Source organism: Macrotis lagotis, chromosome 1, assembly GCF_037893015.1.
Source record: "Macrotis lagotis isolate mMagLag1 chromosome 1, bilby.v1.9.chrom.fasta, whole genome shotgun sequence".
NCBI lineage: Eukaryota > Metazoa > Chordata > Mammalia > Peramelemorphia > Peramelidae > Macrotis > Macrotis lagotis.
In genome coordinates, this window is record NC_133658.1 from 440,842,643 (window position 1) to 440,860,764 (window position 18,122).

At 33.7% G+C, this 18,122-nt stretch overlaps 1 protein-coding gene and 1 pseudogene across 5 annotated transcripts in view; both read right to left on the reverse strand.

Moving 5' to 3' along the window:
- The window catches only part of PACS2 (phosphofurin acidic cluster sorting protein 2), a 342,997-nt gene that overhangs the window by 14,195 nt on the left and 310,680 nt on the right, over positions 1 to 18,122 (reverse strand). For all 5 annotated transcript variants that reach the window (XM_074213318.1, XM_074213320.1, XM_074213321.1 and 2 more), the window contains 2 exons: positions 17,287 to 17,422; positions 3,751 to 3,977 (listed from right to left, as the gene is read on the reverse strand). In XM_074213318.1, the coding sequence (XP_074069419.1) occupies positions 3,751 to 3,977; positions 17,287 to 17,422 (363 nt within the window). The remainder of the gene's footprint in view (positions 1 to 3,750; positions 3,978 to 17,286; positions 17,423 to 18,122) is intronic.
- Positions 3,984 to 17,280, reverse strand: LOC141506500 (PDZ domain-containing protein 11 pseudogene; annotated as a pseudogene).

The following is an 18,122-nucleotide window of genomic DNA, read 5'->3' on the forward strand; positions in this document are numbered from 1 at the left end:
GTAAAGGTTTCTGAGGCAACTGCAAAAATATTTTGGCATGAGTATTTTACCAAAGGCAGGATTTATCTCAATTAAGCATCTAAGTCTGCTTTCAAATTTTTGATTTTTCTTTATTTTGCTCTTCTGTTCCCCTGAGTAGAGGTATGACTATGCTTTATGGCAGTCTAAGTCATTGAAGTTATCCTGACATTAAGCCTTAATCACTCTATGGGGATATTGGTACCTATTAAGAAATACAATCTTTACATATAATCCAAATCCAAAAAGTTCAAAACTCCCTTATCACTAACTCATCAAGTTGACCATGCTTTCTTAATCAATTTCCTACACATGCTATTATGACACAAGAGTCTTGAAATCAATTTCCTGAATTCTCATTATCTTTTTATTCAGTAGGTCTGACAATATTGCTTTCCTTAGAAGAGATTATCTTAATATCCAAAATTACCCTCTCCTTTTACCTATTCTTCAATTCTTGATCAAATTTCAATATTCTAGAGCCCTAAAAGCAGCAATAATTAAAAAACTTCTGATATAATTTCTGTTATATATTTCTAGTCTAGTCTTTCCCTTTTAGAATAATCCTCTCAATTATCTTCTATCACCTTAATCCCTTGAGTTGGTATGATGTGCTGCCTATGATCCTGCTAGAGCTCTCTCCTTGACTCACCCTAAATTTTGGAGGTTCTTCATTCTTCCTACAGATTTTAGAGGGTTGAAAGGTCTAATGTGTAATTCCTCAATTCAACATTTATTATTTAAGGAATAATTTTATTCAAATGAAGATTATTTAGTATTTATTATTCAATTTCATTACTATGTAAGTTGATTTTGATGAACTGTTTTTTCCAAGGAAATTTTCTAAGGGGACTCTATGGAGTCCTAGTAACTGGAAAATGACTATTAAAAATTAAAAAAGCATTAATAACTTATTTACCAAATGAAATAAAAAGAATGATTCCTTGATTTTATTTTCTTAAAAAACCTCAATTTACCTACATTCATAGTAATGTACCAAGTGCAAGCTCAGATACAAAAATCAGAAAAAATATGGTCATGAAACTTGGCTTATAGGAAAATTATGATAATGATGTTTGTACTTCATTTTCAAAGAAGACCATGACATCAAGGGAAGTAATGCCATGAATAGCAAGTGAACTGGATTTGAGTAAAGGGATGCTGTGCTAAATAAATCAGCCCCACTTTCTCATCCAGAGTCATCTGGGTCCAATGACTAGATATGAAACAGGACAACTAGAAGTGACTCTGGATGTATTACATTTTATTTTATTTTTTATTTGCATTATATAATACAACATAACACAATTACCTGCAATATTAAGCAGTGTGTACTACAAAGTATAATTTGAAGGAAGAAAGGTTGTAACCATCTGTGGGAAATTAGAAAGGCTTCTTAGAAGAGGAATATGAAATATAAAGAATAGCAAGGGATTTAATATGTTGAGGGGACATTACACTCAAAACTTAGAGAACAGTGTAAGCTAAGTCAAAAGATTAGAAAAGAACAGGGTATACTTGGGCAATGTCAAGAAGTTCAATTTGGCTAAAGTAATATTCTTTTGGAAGAAGACCAAGACATCAGGGAAGTGATGCTGTTGACAATCACATGAATTGGATTTGAGTGGGGGGGGGGGGGGTCTATGCTACGTCACCAGCCTCACTTTATCCTCCAGAGTCACTTGAGTCAAGTGGCAAGGTAATCAGGGTAAAGTGACTTGCTCAAGGTCACACAGATAGAACATGTCAAGTGTCTGAAGCTGGATTTGACCCTAGGTCCTGTGACCTCCAGGGTTGGTGCTCTATCCACTATGCAACTGAGCTGTCCCTAACATAATATATGTAGAAAAAAAGAAGTATGAGAAAGATCTACATAAAATTGTATCTCCGATAAAGCTTGAAACTTAGGCAAAGGACTTTGGACTGCAGGTAACAGGGACTCAATGAAGAATTCTGTGCAATGACTAGATCTACAGAAACAATGTAAATCTAGTAGTAAAATGACAGGGGGATGACAGTGTACAAATAATGGAAGAGGCTATTGCAATATCCCATGTAGGTAGTAAAGACAGTTTGTATTAAAATGACAAAAGAACATAAATAAGAGCTATTTTGGGCCAAGGATCAGCAGATTTTAGTAAATAATACATATGGCTTGCAAGGTTTGCAAAAATGTTAAGGTAGAAAGGACATTAAGATGTGAAGAAAAGGGAAAAGTCAAAGGGAATACTATTGTTTTCTTAATTTGTTTTTATTTAAAGCAATGGCATTAAGTGACTTGCCCAAGATCACACAGCTAGGTAATTATTAAGTGTCTGAGACCACATTTGAACTCAGCTACTCCTGACTCCAGGGCTGGTACTCCATCCACTGCACCACCTAACAGCCCCCAATAGTATTGTTTTTTAACATGAGAGACAAAATTAAGAGCCAAAGGATCAGGGGAAATGATAATGAGCTCAGTCTGGTACATTCATTCATTCATTCAACTAGTATTTATTTATCACCTAATATGTGCTAGCACTGTGCTAGGTACTGAGAATACAAAGATAAAAACCAGAAAAATCCTAATTTAATAACAATAGTAGTTAGCATTTACATTGAGCATATACATACATATCATATGTATGTATATAGGATATATATATACATATATGTGATAACTACCATGTCAGGCATATTTTATCTTTACCTGTGAAGGCAGATGTGATTATTATTATTCTGATTGTATAGAAGAGAGGAAACTGAGGGATAGGAGTTATTAAATTAGTCACCCAGAGTCAGAAGTTATTTAAGTAGGACTGGACTAAGGTCTTCCTGAATCCAGACCCAATGCTCCATCTACTGTGCCACAAGAGGTTTTCAAGGAATTTATGGTATAGTGGTCATATTGATTTGACTGAAATGTGAGTCTGAAGCTTAGAACAGAAGTTGGGACTGGGGATATGGAGTGGATGTTGAAACAAGAAGACTTTGAATTTGATAACAGCAGGGACTTTTATTTTTTTTTTTTATCATCAGTGCTTAACACAGTGCCTAGCACATAAGAGGCACTTAAGTGCTCGCTGACTTTAAGAGAAGAAAAGAGGAAAGAGAAGAGGAGAGGAAGGAAATAGGGCAAAAAGATCTCTTTTGGGGAATCATTTCTGCTAACATGATATTAGGAGAAGAACTGAGAGAAAGAGAAAAAGACAAGAGTATCTAGAAGGAGGTGTAGCAAATAGTGCCAAATGCTGTAAAGGATAAGGATGAAATATAAGAATGGATTTAGAAATAAGTAGGAATCAGTGGAAGGAGAAGCCAGAAGAAGAGACCAAGTGGTGAAAACATGGAGAAGCCAGGTTATATAAGAAGTTATACAAAGGAGGAGATGACATGTTAGTTGGTTAGGTAGGAAGGGGCAAAGGAAGACATTTTTAGTATTGTGATGACCTGAGATAGTAGGGATGGAGAAGATGGGTGATAATATTGAGAATTTCTGAGAAGAACAGAGATATTGGTGGTTAAGTCATCTATATGACAAGTGGAAGTATGTTTGGGTATATGAGATCATAGTATAATGGGAAAAAGAATGGTTTGAGAATGTTTTTATTGAGAAGGGGGAATAGAATCAATTAGAATGGAATGGAATAGTACTTAGAGGGAGATCTCTAACAATGTCCCATGTCTTAAGACAGATCCAGGGCCTGCAGTGGTATATAAGACACACCTAGTTCATGATTGCCTTCTTACCTTTTTTGTTTTTCTCCTTTGTTACAACAGTCATAGACATTGTTGGAGTGGCTACCGTCTCACCACTACTAGGAAGCCTGCTAACCTGGAGAGACCGGAAAGTGCATTTCAGTGTGTTTTTGGCAGAGGAAGGATCTTTCTTTTCTGCGTCCTTCTTTTTTTCAACGGGCTGAGCAGCAATCCAGTAATCTACTTGTAGCCCCATTAATTCAACACCAGCACTCTGACTAGAAAAGGGAAGGGGAAAAGAAGCTAGTTACTTTACCATATTTCCAACTTTTAATAGCTGACCAAATATCACTTATAATAATTTTAATCATTTAAGCTTTATAAACTAGTCAACATATTTTTTCTAGTAACATCTTAAGACATTTTAATTCTTGAAAATGTGGCTAATATTATAATTTAATGTGGATATATAATTTATTTTTTCATTAAATAATGTTTTATATGAATAATTCTACATAAATGCATACCCTAATTCTTCTCTTCATTTATTTTTTAACATGTTCTTTAATTCTTTAATACCTTATCACATTAGATAATAAGCATACCTTTGATAAATAGTCCATTTTTCCAAGCTGAGACTTGGTTAGAGTTTATAAGTCCTTTTTTTTAAATTAATTTAATCCTTCCCCAGTGCACATCTCCCTCACAATGAGAAAACAAAAAAAAAAAATAATAATAACCCTGAAAAATAAATTGCTGATTATCTGGCAAAAGAAATTCCCTAATTAATCGTGAACAAAACAATCTATGTCTCTTTTAGGGTTTTAAGTTTATCACATCTTTGTCAAGAGGTAAAGAAGTGGTGTATTTTATCTTCATTTTTTTATGGATTTATTTATCACTGAATTGATCAAAATTCCAAAGTTATTCAAAGTTTTTTTTTTTTTTTAGGTTTTTGCAAGGCAAATGGGGTTAAATGGCTTGCCCAAGGCCACACAGCTAGGTCATTATTAAGTGTCTGAGACCGGATTTGAACCCAGGTACTCCTAACTCCAAGGCTGGTGCCTTATCCGCTACACTACCTAGCCGCCCATATTCAAAGTTGTTATAATGTAATTTTTATATAAAATATTATCTTAGTTATTCTTACTTTGCATCAGCTGAAGTCTTCCTGTTTTCCTCTGAAATTGTTCATTTTGTTATTATCATGGCAAAAATAATTAATTCTGTTCTGTTAATAGACTAATTTATTTAGCCATTCTCCAACAGGACACCCCACTAATCTCTGAATTTTGGCTACCACATAAAAGTCATTACAAATATATTTCTTCATATAAATGCTTTTCTTTTTTATTTCTTTGGAATATTAAAATAGTAGAAGTAGTACATCTGGGTCAAAAGGTATACATTTTTAGGGCATAGCTACAAATTATTTTCCAGAATGCCTAGACCAATTAATAAGTCCATCATCAATGTTTCCCACAGTTCCTGCATCATGCCATTTTCCTTTTTTAAAAATCTTTGCCAATCTGATGGACATAAAGATAAAGTCTCTGAGCTGCTTTAATTTACATTTCTCTAATTATTGATGGTATCAAGTTTTCTTTCATGTGCTTGTTGTTGACTGCTTAAGCACCTAAGAAAATTGCCTATTTTCAGGTTATAAAATTAAAGCCATCTAAAATCGTATTAAAAAATGTCCTAATTCATTATTGATAAGAATTCTGACATGCTACCTACTCCAACTGGATTGGCTAATATGACAGAAAAGGAAAATGACAAATGTTGAAGTAAGAAAACTTCACTGTTCAAGTTGTAAACTGATCCAATCAACCTAGAGAGCAATTTGAAACAATGCCCAAAGGGATATAAAAACCCTTTGGCCAGCAACTACTAAGTCTGTTTCTCAAAAAAGATTTTTTTAAAAAGGAAAAAGACTTATAAGTACAAAAATATTTATAGCAGCTTTTCATGGTGGCAAAAAATTGAAGTTAAGGGCATGCCCATCAATAGGGGAGTGGCTGAACAAGTTGTGGTATATGGAATATGTGGTATATGTGGTGATGGAATGCTATTGGGCCATAAGAAAAGACAAGCATATTGATTTCACAAAAACATGTAAAGACTTACATGAATTGATGCAAAGTGAAGAAAGCAGTACCAGGAGAACATTGTGCACAGTAACCACTATTGTACAATGATGAACTGTGAATTATATGGTACTTTGTGAAGAGTTAGTGATAGATTCATTTCACCCATCACTTTCTATCCACTTTTTTCATTATTATCCTTGATATTTTTTATCTTTTCTTCCTTTATATGAACTTCACTTTTATTAGAAAGGACTATAACTTTTTCTCCATTATATGTTGTTTCTTCATTTCATTTTACACCCCCTCCCCAGATTTTTCTTTTATTTTGCTTGGGGTGGGGAGGATGAGAGTGAAATGAGGCTTCCATTGGGCTCCTTATCTCAGATCAATACTGGCACAGAAAGGGATTGACCCTCAAAAGGTTCCCTTGCCTTTATTAGGCCTGAAGGCCACCCAGAAAATGAAGCCAAGTTCAGGTTAGTCCAGGGCATTACAGGCCAAGATCTGGCTCAGTGCAGGATTTCTCAGGTGCTTCTTAAATTAGCCAGGCAGTCTACATGCAGGGGAAGGAGCAGGGCCTACCCAATGCACAGTCCTCTCCTGGAGATGGTAACTGTAGGGGAAGAAGTGGACTAATTCGCTGATCTCTGGGAATGGCTTCAGGATCTCCACAGCCTTGCTGTGCTCAGTATCTTGGAAATCCACTTCATTCACAGCTAGGACCTGATCTTCTTGAGAGTCCTGTTCATGGGCATCTAAATCAGGAATCACCTTGGAGATGAAGATACCCAGCTGGGAGGCCTTTCCCCATGGATGTTAAATCCCAACTGAGCTCCTGGGGGCTTCTTTGGTATGATGGTCCAAGGCAGGAACTGGGTCAATTCATTGTTGTAGTCTGGATGGTAGACCCTCTCATGAGGAGGAATGCAGGCTGGGGGATTCTTGTAGGGTTGCAAAGGATTACTGGGTAATCATCATAAGGAATCTGGCATTCCATTTCTGGAGGGGGCTTGAGGAAATCACTGCCTCTCTCAAGTTCTTAGTTGTCTCCTCTGGAAAATCAAAGTGATGACTTCTGCAGCATCTTCCAGCTCTTGCTCTAAAATTCTGTAGTTCAATCTGGACTGGGGCTCTGGCACTACTGCCAGCTTGGACTTTCAGGTGCCCATCTCATTTTACTTTTTAAAAAAATTTTGCTCTTGAATTTAGAATTGTATTAATTACCATATTAAGAAAAGATCCATTTATTGCTATGATTTCTCAATTAAAAAAAAATAAAAACATGATTAAATTTTAATAAGTCGGGGGCAGCTAGGTGGCACAGTGGATAAAGCACCAGCCCTGGAGTCAGGAGTACCTGGGCTCAAATCTGGTCTCAGACACTTAATAATAACCTAGCTGTGTGGCCTCAGGCAAGCCACTTAACCCCATTTGCCTTACAATAACCTAACAAAAAAAAAAGAAAAAAAATTTTGAGAAGTCTTTTTAGCCTCTGTGAATGGAATTTTGTTATTTACATTAATATAATTTCTGCTTTTTATAATCTTCTATATGCTTAACCAACAAGCATTTAGGGTATAAATGCAACTTTATTATAGTATATAATCAACTATGCTATTTTAACCTACTTCCTAACATTTAACATTTTTGCATCAGTGTTCATTAGGGATATTGGTTTGTAGTTTTCTTTCTCTGCTTTGTCTCTCCCTACTTTAGGTATTGAGTTCTTTGGCATAGGACAGTCTTGTTTTTCTTACTACTGCAAATAATTTATTGGAATAGTTCTTCTAATGTCTGATAAAATTCACTTATGAATCCATTGTAGCCCTGGGGTTTTTTCTTCGGGAGTTCACTCATATATTGATTCTTTCCTGTCTCCCTTCATCCTCTTTTTGTTAATCTAACTATTTTAAATATTCATTAATTTCCTCCAATTTATTATTTTTGCTAGCACATCATTAGGTAGTTTTTGATAATTTCCTTTACTTCCTTTTCAGATGCTTTAAGTTCTTTTTGTTTTGTGATATAAGCAATTTTGTTTTTTTCTCTTTTAAACAAGATTTAAAACAAGTTATTAAGAAAATAACTCCTAGTTCATTTTGTTTTTTAAATAAGACTAAAAAGAGACTAAAAGAGAAATATTTCTGTGATTGTCACAGGACAATTACATTTATCTTTTTAGAGATGGACAATGATTCATTCTTGAATTCTTGGGGGGATAACCTCTTTATGCCATATAACCTAGGTATTTTTGCTTTCAGTTTTATTAATACTTTTTAATTTTCAGAATTTCTACTTTGTTATTTAGGTGGGGATTTTTTACTCAGTTTTAGTTGGCTGCCCAATTCATTGATTTGTTCTTTTATTTATTGATGAAAGAATTTGAAGATACAAAATTTTTAGAGTTGTTATTTAGCTTCCAATTGCTTTTTTTTTAACTCTTTAAATTTTCTTCATTGTATATGATTTTTGCATTATGATGAGGAAATTATATGCTTAGTAGATCTGGCTTTTCTATACTTTTGTAATGGTACTGTATAGAGTGAACATTAAGCAAATTTTCTTTCTATTCTTTCATAATTATCAAGGGTCTACCATTTCTAATTTTTCTAAAGTGAAATTCAGGTTCTTAACTTTTTATTTATCCGTTGGTTAGATTTCTCTAGGTTTAAAAAGGTCACTTAATATATTTGCTTACTATCTATTTCTTCCTCCAATTTAATATAAGTATTTAGATACTATGCTACTGGCTATATATTTATTAAGTATTGATACTAATTTATTATCTGATACCTTTAAACATAAAACTTCCCAGCTTATCTTTTTTTTTTTTTAGGTTTTTGCAAGGCAATGGGGTTAAGTGACTTGCCCAAGGCCACACAGCTAGGTAATTGAGTGTCTGAAGCCAGATTTGAACTCAGGTACTCCTGACTCCAAGGCTGGTGCTCTATCCACTGCACCACATAGCCGCCCCTCCAGCTTATCTTTTAATCTTGTATATATTTAATACAGCTTTAACTAAAATCATGCTGGATACTACTTCTTTTTCTTTGGTACAGCTGAAGCATGATAGATTTTTGCTCCCCACCCCAGCAAACTCTATATCAACTTTTATCTGTTTCAAGTGTATTTGAAACATCTTTTTGGATTATTTTTTCTAATCCATCTTGTTACCCTTTTCTATTTTTGTGGATGAGTTTTTCTATTTTCATTCAGTTGTGATTGTTAATTGTGCATTTTCCTCTATACTCTCCTCTTGTACTTCCCTCCCCCACCTTCCTTTTAACAAAAAAGTGGTAGAAATGAGGAAGTCTGATGTGATCTAAGTGATCTAGGTCTATTTATTCACTATTGCAGCTTACTCTTCTTATCACAGTTCTTCTTTCCTTTTAATCTTCACATTTTCCCTTGCAATATTTGCTATTTTGGTTAAGACTATTCCCTTTACCTATTTCTGGTCTTCCTCTTAAATCATTATCTCCCTTTTCTTTCTCTTTCTTTTCAGATTAGTGTAATACTATAATAAAATCATTGTGTGTATAATTACATCCAGTCTTCCTTTATTGGATTAAGATAGCCTTCAGGGTATCATAAAAACATTTTAGTTTGTCTGCATAACATTGAATTTCAGCTGCATTCTTACTGAGCTAAGAGTCCTGCATTTCTCTAAGTTTTGCTTGAACTTTACTTTCAGTGGAATTAAGTGCTGCCTTCTTAGAAATGGATGTACTATTCTTCTGGTAAACCTTGTGGAATTCTTGTTTTTTCATTCAGCAGCTTCTGTATTTCCTTTTCATTTTTATCAAACCAGTCTTGGTGTTTGTAAAGTGTTCTAGCCCAGATGAGCAAATGCAGTGCTATACACCAGATCTCTGAAAGCTGCCCAGTCTTTTTCTGCTCCACTATTGCCAACTTCTAACTGTGTGCTAGCTCAGGTTTCCCTCCAAGTTAGTAACATGCTGTTCCCACTCAGAGAGACACTCTAATATCTTGACAATTCTTTTAGTATTAATTCTGCCTTGGGGTCACCACTTTGGTTAAATGTGAAAATGTATGAGAGGATATCTGTGATCAGTCTAGCACTATATACCACATATTATCTTTGTCACTCTTGCATCCTTTCTGTCTCTTCTTACAATTGCATAATTAAATAGATGTCAATGTTTGCTATGAGGGTGCATCCAGAAAGTTTTATTGCATTTAAATAAACAGAAGACAGTGTGATGAGGTGCTGTGTTGGAGTACCTTAACTACTCAATGCTGATGGATTCACATTGATTAACAATAGAGACATGAACCTAGAGATGGGCTGAACTCTTCCATAGTGTTCTTAACAGACCATCATCAATCAATGCAGGTAAGTGATCAATGCATTGAAACTGATGCAGATCAGGGGGAGTCCTTAATTAAATTTATGAGAAGGCATGGCTTAAGCAGACAGAAGACTTGACTTGGACTCAAGAAGACCTAGGTTTAAATTCTTTTTCACAGACTTTACTAGTTTTGTGACTCTGGAGAAGTCACTTGATCTTTCTGGACGCTGTTTTCCTTATCCTTAAAATTATTCCTTAAAATGAAAGGGTTGGACATACACACACATATATACATATATACACACATATGTATTAGTATATACATACATACACATATATACATAGATATCTGTAATCATATCAAGAGGTAGATATGTAGATATATCTATATCTATAATCATATGAAAAGCAAGTAAATTGGATTTGAGTGAAAGGATGCTGTGCTAAATCATCAGTCTCATTTTCTCATCCAGAGTAATCTGGGTCCAGTGGCCAGATATGAAGGAGATGGCCTGGATGCATTACATTTTATTTTATTTCATTATTTGTATCATATAGTACAATATAATACAAATAAATGCAATACTAAGCACTGTCGTCTTCAAGAATGAAGGACAAACATCATCATCATCATGATATATATATAGTACAGATACATGCATAGGAATACTTGTAAGAGGATTTTACCTTGTCCTCTGTTTCTCTGAAGGATAGCCATCTTCCTTCACAGTTTCAAAGCTTTCCATATTTTCCTAAATTCACCAGCTTATTATTTCCTACACCTCAGCAATATTTCAACCTTATAGCTATTTGAAATAGTCTAAAACAATATTAATATAGCTGACATATAGTTTGATTTCCCTATTTTTAATTAAATTTATTTTAGCTTTAATTTTAACTTTGAGATCATGATTATTACTATCCTATTTTTACATAATAAATTTTACATTTTACATAATGAATTTACATAACAAATTCTACTTTGTGTGTATCTTTCACTGAAAGCAAAATAATGCTGAATCCAAATTTTTAATATGCTATCTTTTCCCATTTTCTTGGTGCCCATTTTTCTAGTGAAGAAAATTAAGGAAAAAGAACTTGGTAGCTATACTGGGATTCTGCTTCTTGGGAAATGGGTAAGTCTCAGAGGAGGAAGCAAGACATGGTGAAGATTCCTGGAAATCCTCAGATAAGTGCTCTGGCTCCTGAGTGCAGCAGTATTATCAGTCTATGGCCAGTTAGTGGGGCAATGTAGAAAGCAGGACCAGTTAGGCAAGAGATTTTGTTCTTCCATCAGGCTCATTATGAGAGAACATCAGGGGTTCTGGAATGCTATTGACTTGTCTAAGTTTGAGTTGTTCTCATGTAGGCTCCTCATCCACAATCTCTGTACTTGCTATTTCTCCCAGCTGATGTGAATGTGGGAAAGTATTCTCAACATTTATAGGAGAGAGAAATTTTCTATTGTAAATTATTTCAGTAATTATTTGCTCTATGCTATTGTTTTCTCTGGCTAACTGGTAAATTCATAGGTGGGAGTGCATGATATAAAATTTTATGAATGCAAATGCACAGGGTACCTGGATTACTCATTATCTTAACTATCTCACCTACAAATGCAAATTGAGTGAGGGTACCTCAGAAGGGGCACTACATGAAGTTTTACCACATGAATATACAAAAAATACTTTGACTGCAGGACATTTCAGTCCTTTCTATTCATTCTTTTCCTATTCTTTATAGTCATTCTTTTTGGCAATGATAACCAATGCTAACACAAATATCTTTAAACATATAATTATTATTTTTAGAATGTTTTCTTTCTAGAAAACATATTTTTTAGAATGCTACATTCCTAATAATGGAATTGTTGAGTTAAGGAGTAACTTTTGTTTTTGTAAGGCAATGGGGTTAAGTGATTTGCCCAAGGTCACACAGCTAGGTAATTATTAAATTTCTGAAGCTGAATTTGAACTCGGGTCCTCCTGACTCCAGAGCAGGTGCTCTAATCCACTATGCCACCTAGCTACCCCAAGGAGTGACTTTTGAAAGACGAGAATAAGAGTACTTTATAAACAGATTCTCTCAGTTTGAGATTTTAGCAGACCTCACAGCATTGCATTAATTTATTTAACAAATTTTGTCATTTAGATGAGTGATATCTTAAAGATATTTTATATTGTATTTCTTTGACAATTAGTGAGACCAAGTATGTTTTCAATAATATCCAATTTCTGTTCCCTCTTTGTAAAACAGTCTTTTCATATCCTTTAATCATTTATCCATCAGGAATGTAGTTTTGTGCTATAGTTATCATTCCTGGTATGCTATTTTTATCTTGAAAATATTTTTCTTTTCTACAGTCACTTGACATTTTTATGTCATTAATCATTTCTTCTACTTGTTTAATAGATAACAAATTTATTTTCCTTCTATAACTGAGATAAGTATATAGACTCTCTTTTAAAATTTTCAAAACAAAACAAAACAAGCAATACTTAGCACAGGACCTGACATAGATTAGGAGTTTAGTAAATGCTTTCTTTTTTCTTTCTATTCATTATTTTTGTCCTTTCCATGAAGTTTGCAAAATAAACTTTATAAAGTAATGACCATATCAAAACTCTGGTCAAAATTTTTTTAGTGGTTTGTCAATAGTATTAAACAGTTGTTCTTTGATCCAACCTTTCTGGAGAGCAATTTAGAATTACACCCATGAGACAATAAAATGATGCACACATACCCTTTGATCTAGTAATACCACTACTGGATCTATATTCCAAAGAGGTCATGAAAAAAGGGTAAAAAAGTCTCACATATGCAAAAATATTTATAGAAACTTTCTGTAGTGGCAAAGAATTGGAAATTGAGAGGATACCTATCAGTTGGGGAATGACTGAACAAACTATGGTATATGAATTTGATGGAATACTATTACTGATACTGAGTGAAGTAGGCAGAACCAGAAGAACATTATACACACCAAAAGCAACATTAGGTGATGATCTACTATGATGAATTTATTCATTTTAACAGTATAATTATCAAAGATAATTCTAAAAGACTTGTGAAGGAAAATATCATTCATATCCAGAGAAGGATATGTCAAATTTAAATGCAGACCAATATTTCCTATCTTCAATTTTTAAAAAGCTGCCTTAAGTATTGCTTTCTTCTCTATGTTTTTCTCCATTTTAATTTGATTCTTTTCACACAATATAACTAACATGGATCTATGTTTATCATGACTATACATATATGGTCTATTTTGGATTGCTTTCTGTCAGAGGAGGGGGGGAGGGAAGATAAGAAGGAATAAAAATGTAAAACTCAAAACCATGCAAAAAAAAATGATTTGAAAACCACCATTCCATGTAGTTGGAAAAATAAATAAAATATTTGATTAAAAAAAAATTAGTGATTCTCACTTTTTGGTCTTAGAATTCCTTTATATTCTTACAAATTATTAATGACCTTAACAAGTTTTTGTTTATGTGGCTTATTTTAATATTTACCAAAATTAAAACTGATAAATTTTAAAATCTTTATTAATTCATTAATAACAATAATAAACCATTACATATTAACATAACATTTTTCACGAAGAGTAACTTTTTCAAAACAAAAAAAAATTAGTGAGAAAGGTAAGGCATATTTTTACAAATTTCTTTTTTGCAGACATCTCAAATGCCTGGCCGTTGGATGCTAATATTTACTTCTGCATTCAATCTGTTGTGATATATTGTTTTGGTTGAAGTATCTGAAGATACTTGGAAAAGTGAGAAGTATTTTAATAAGGAAATGACAGGTAAGTATCATTTGAAAATAGTTTTAGGTGGTGCAGTAGATAATGCACTGGCCCTCAGGAGGACCTGAGTTCAAATGCGGCCTCAGACACTTAATAATTGCCTTAAATAAATAAAAATTAACCAAAACAATAGTTTTAACCTTCTGAGGTCTTGTGAACCACAATTTGAAAATTGCTGATATAACATACTAAATCTTTAGTTTCAAATTTATGGTACCCCACAATCTACCTCATACTTATCTTCTACCCTTATTTCATACTACTATACTTCAACAGCCCTATGTTCCAAAGAGGACTAAGGAAGAAGAAAAATGTAAAACTCAAAACTATGCAAGAAAATGACTTGAAAACTACCATTTCATGTAGCTGGAAAAATAAACAAAATATTTAATTAAATAATATTTAATTTAAAAAGTTATATGGGTATATTAGTGAGTTTAGGGATTCTATGAGAGGAAGAAACACAAACTACTCACAGTAAGTAGTAATAGGACAGATTTATTATAAGTATATAAAGGGAAATTCAGACACTCACTACCTCTCCTACAGATGGTGGAAGGAACCCTAATTAATGATTCTCTTAGCATAGTTGCTCAAAGGCTCCAACTTCTGGTTCTTGGGGCAAATGATGAATCCTGGATAACTGGTATAAAGGGGGAAAAATTAGCAGGACAAAGATTTTATATACTGAGTGACCTTTCCTTCTTGCTACTAGAGCAGGTTAGATAAGAAAATAGTAAGACTGCCCTCATGCTTCAACTTGGAATTTTATTGCTATTTTAGTTGGGTCAATATTGAGTAAGGCATGTCATTTAGAAGGAAGGAATGAAATAAACTTAGGTCATGAGATCTTATACCTGGCGAGAAGATGAAGGAGCCCAGGATGAGTAACTTTATGTGTCTACCACTCCATGCATTAGGAAATTAGTGTAGGATTGCTATCTCATCCCAAATACAACATTCTATTTGCACAAGCTATTCTATTTCTAAATGCACTAAATACAAATCCCAGTTCTAAATTACTCATATATGACCCCACAGTAGTTAGTACTCTTTTCTCCTCAATTTCCCTTGTTGAATATTTATTTGATATATGCTCTTAATAGAATATAAGCTCCTTAAAAACAGAAACAATTTTATTTCTATCTTTCTATTTGGAATATCTAATATAGTGCCTTGCACATAATAAGCACTTAATGTTTGTTGAATTTAATCTATAGCATAGTTCATTTTCCAATCTTATACTTTATCATCTGTTAAGAGAAAAGAAGCATATGTACTACTACAATTTGATTTGAACACTGGTTTGCACCTGCATGATGCCACTAGTTAAAATTAACTTTATATTGTTGTATACACTATGTATATTGTTTTAGATCTACTTTCTTTACTCTGAAATACTTCATACAAATCTCTGGCTTATATAAATCCTCATAATTATACCTTACAATGCAATACTATTTCATTACAATAATATACCACAATTTATTCTATCATTATTAAGTCACTAGGTAGCTTGTTTCCAGCATTTTTCTATTACAAATAGAAATGTTGTGAATATTTTGGTATTCATGGGTCTTGTTAATTATAACTCCCTTTGCATAATCCTAAATTGTTCTCTACAACGGTACTTTTCTTCATTTAACCTCTCTGACCCCCTAAGATTCCTTTCAGCTCTAAATCTATGGTATTTCTGCTCTGACATTCAATTTCTCTAATTTTTCCAATTTCTCTAACTTTCTGTCAATTGTTAATACTTGATTTCTTAGACTTGTTTTCATGGAATCTTAATCTCAGAGCTGAATGAGAGATTAGCGGTCATTTAGTTTAAGTTTTGAAAGAATTCCTGCCACAATATCCTCAACATAGATGGTAGTTTTGAAAGAATTTCTGCCACAATATCCTCAACATAGATAGTTATCGAATTTCCATCTGAAAATCTTCCTCTCTTCAGGGAGACCATTCTACTTTAGACACCTTTAATTTTTAGAAAGTTTGCCTTTATATTAAATTGAAATCTAGGTCCCTATATTTCTGCTGGCTTTAGTTCTATTTTTTGCTGCTGGGAGAAAGATATTTTTCTCCATAATAATTCTTCAAATATTTGAATATGGCAAGTCTTTGCTCTAATTTAATAGTTTTTATCACTGTAATATTAACACTTTCTTAAGTCAAGACAATTCAGAAAACAGTAAATCAAGCCCTGATTTGGAGCAGTAGCTGATATCTGTGGTGTAGTTTTATTGAAATGCAAGCTAGTTCAAATTGGCTCCAGCAGAACCCTGTTCTTGGCCAATGTCATCCAGAAGACACATTACCTTGAATTTTGAACTTGTATGAGACCTTTGTCAAAGTGTGTTCAATGCATTTGATTTGTTTGTTATCAAACTAACTACTAAAGGGTAATAAGCACTGCTTTTCTACACTTACATAACTGAGTCATATCTAGTTTGTTTGTGCTAGCAGATTTTTCCACCTTGTGATAGAACATCCTTGACTTTGGCCCTTTCACAGAAGAAAAGAACAACACTTCTTTTACCCCAAAGAACCTATTATTCAGAATATTTTGTTTCTCGATGCCACAGAAAAACTTTATGGATTTATCTTCAGTATTCTGAGGGAACATGTATGTGTATGGTTTTGTCTATGTTTCTTCACTGGATTAATTCTATTTTAGATTTTTGATTCTCAGACTGCGGACTAAGTTTATCTTTAATTAGCCTAGATACTTGAGAACATGAAAGTTGAATAGATGATCTGGAGAAAGCTAGTGAAGGAATATAGAAGAAAAGTACCATTGTAGAAAACAATTTAGAATTATGCAAAGGGAGTGATAATTAACAAGACCCATGAATATAAAAATATTCACAACATTTCTATTTGTAATAGAAAAATGCTGAAAACACTGCTTCTGACTCTGAGGAGGCATAGCAACAAAGACTTTTCACCGTTTTGACACAGATCTCACAACTTTCCAGTTTATACCTTTCTTGAAGTATTATTCTTAGTTAAGCCAAGGGACAAAATCTAATTCAAAACTTAGTACTGATGAGATAGGTCTTTCTTAAAATGCATCCTGTTTTTGTGATGATACAATATACTGAAAACAAAATTATTTTTAAATAAAGCAGATTAAAAAGAGAAGTACAAACTAGAAGCTTTATTTGAAATTATAATGAACCAAACCAAGAATCTATAGAGCATTATAACTTCCAAACTTTGAGAGGCCTTGATTTTATTGGAGTACGTACCAGCTTAGGAAAGAAAGTCAGTAAAAGAGGTGATTATTAGTGCTTAGCCACAACCCAATGCCTACTTTTTCTTTATTTTGGTGCATTTCTCCTGAGGGGAGAATATTAGTGGATTGATTTACCTGGGGGAAGAAAAGCTGCCTGTCACAGATGGAGAGGAGGGAGGGGTAGGTGAGGCTTCCTTTGCAGCAGGAGACATTGAAGGTGGGGTGGAGGAAAGAATACTTGAACTAGAGGGAGCTGCATCATCTGAATCACCTTTAAAAGAGAAGGAATTATATAATCAGCCAGACCATAACTTATTATCATTCTGGAATTTTACCTCTATTCAAGGCAGGACAAGAACTTACCTTCCAGCTAGAGAAGATAGTTAAAGGTCAATATTCTTTGAGTCTTTAAACCTATCTCCCGGACGGTGAAAGTAAAGGGATGTCCTTGAGGATTATGATACCTAATTTTGTCATTAATTTTAGGTATACGCTGGAAAAATCAAAATGCTTTTATGTGCTTCCACTTAAACTTTTTTTCAAAGTAGATTACAACTTGATTCCTCCAGACCTTGCCCAGAGTTAAATACTTTTTTTTTGTTTATTTTTACAAGGAAATAGGGTTAAGCGATTTACAGAAGGTCACATAGCTAGGCAATTACTAAGTGGGTGAAGTTGGAGTTGAACTCAGGTCCTCCAGACTCCAGGGCTGGTGCTATCCACTTCACCACCTGGCTGCCCCCAGCGTTAAATACTTAATGGAGCACTTTGCTCTTCTCTAATTAACTTGTCTCATATTATTATATATTATAGTTATCTTTCTTTTTTCTGCCCCCCCCCCGACTGTATTACGTGAGTGCTAGGACTCTTATCTAAACTTATTTAATGCTTTGCATTCATCATATACATATATTTGTTTAATTTAACTGAAAATAAATGCTAGTTCTGATCTTAGGAATCATGAAAGAATA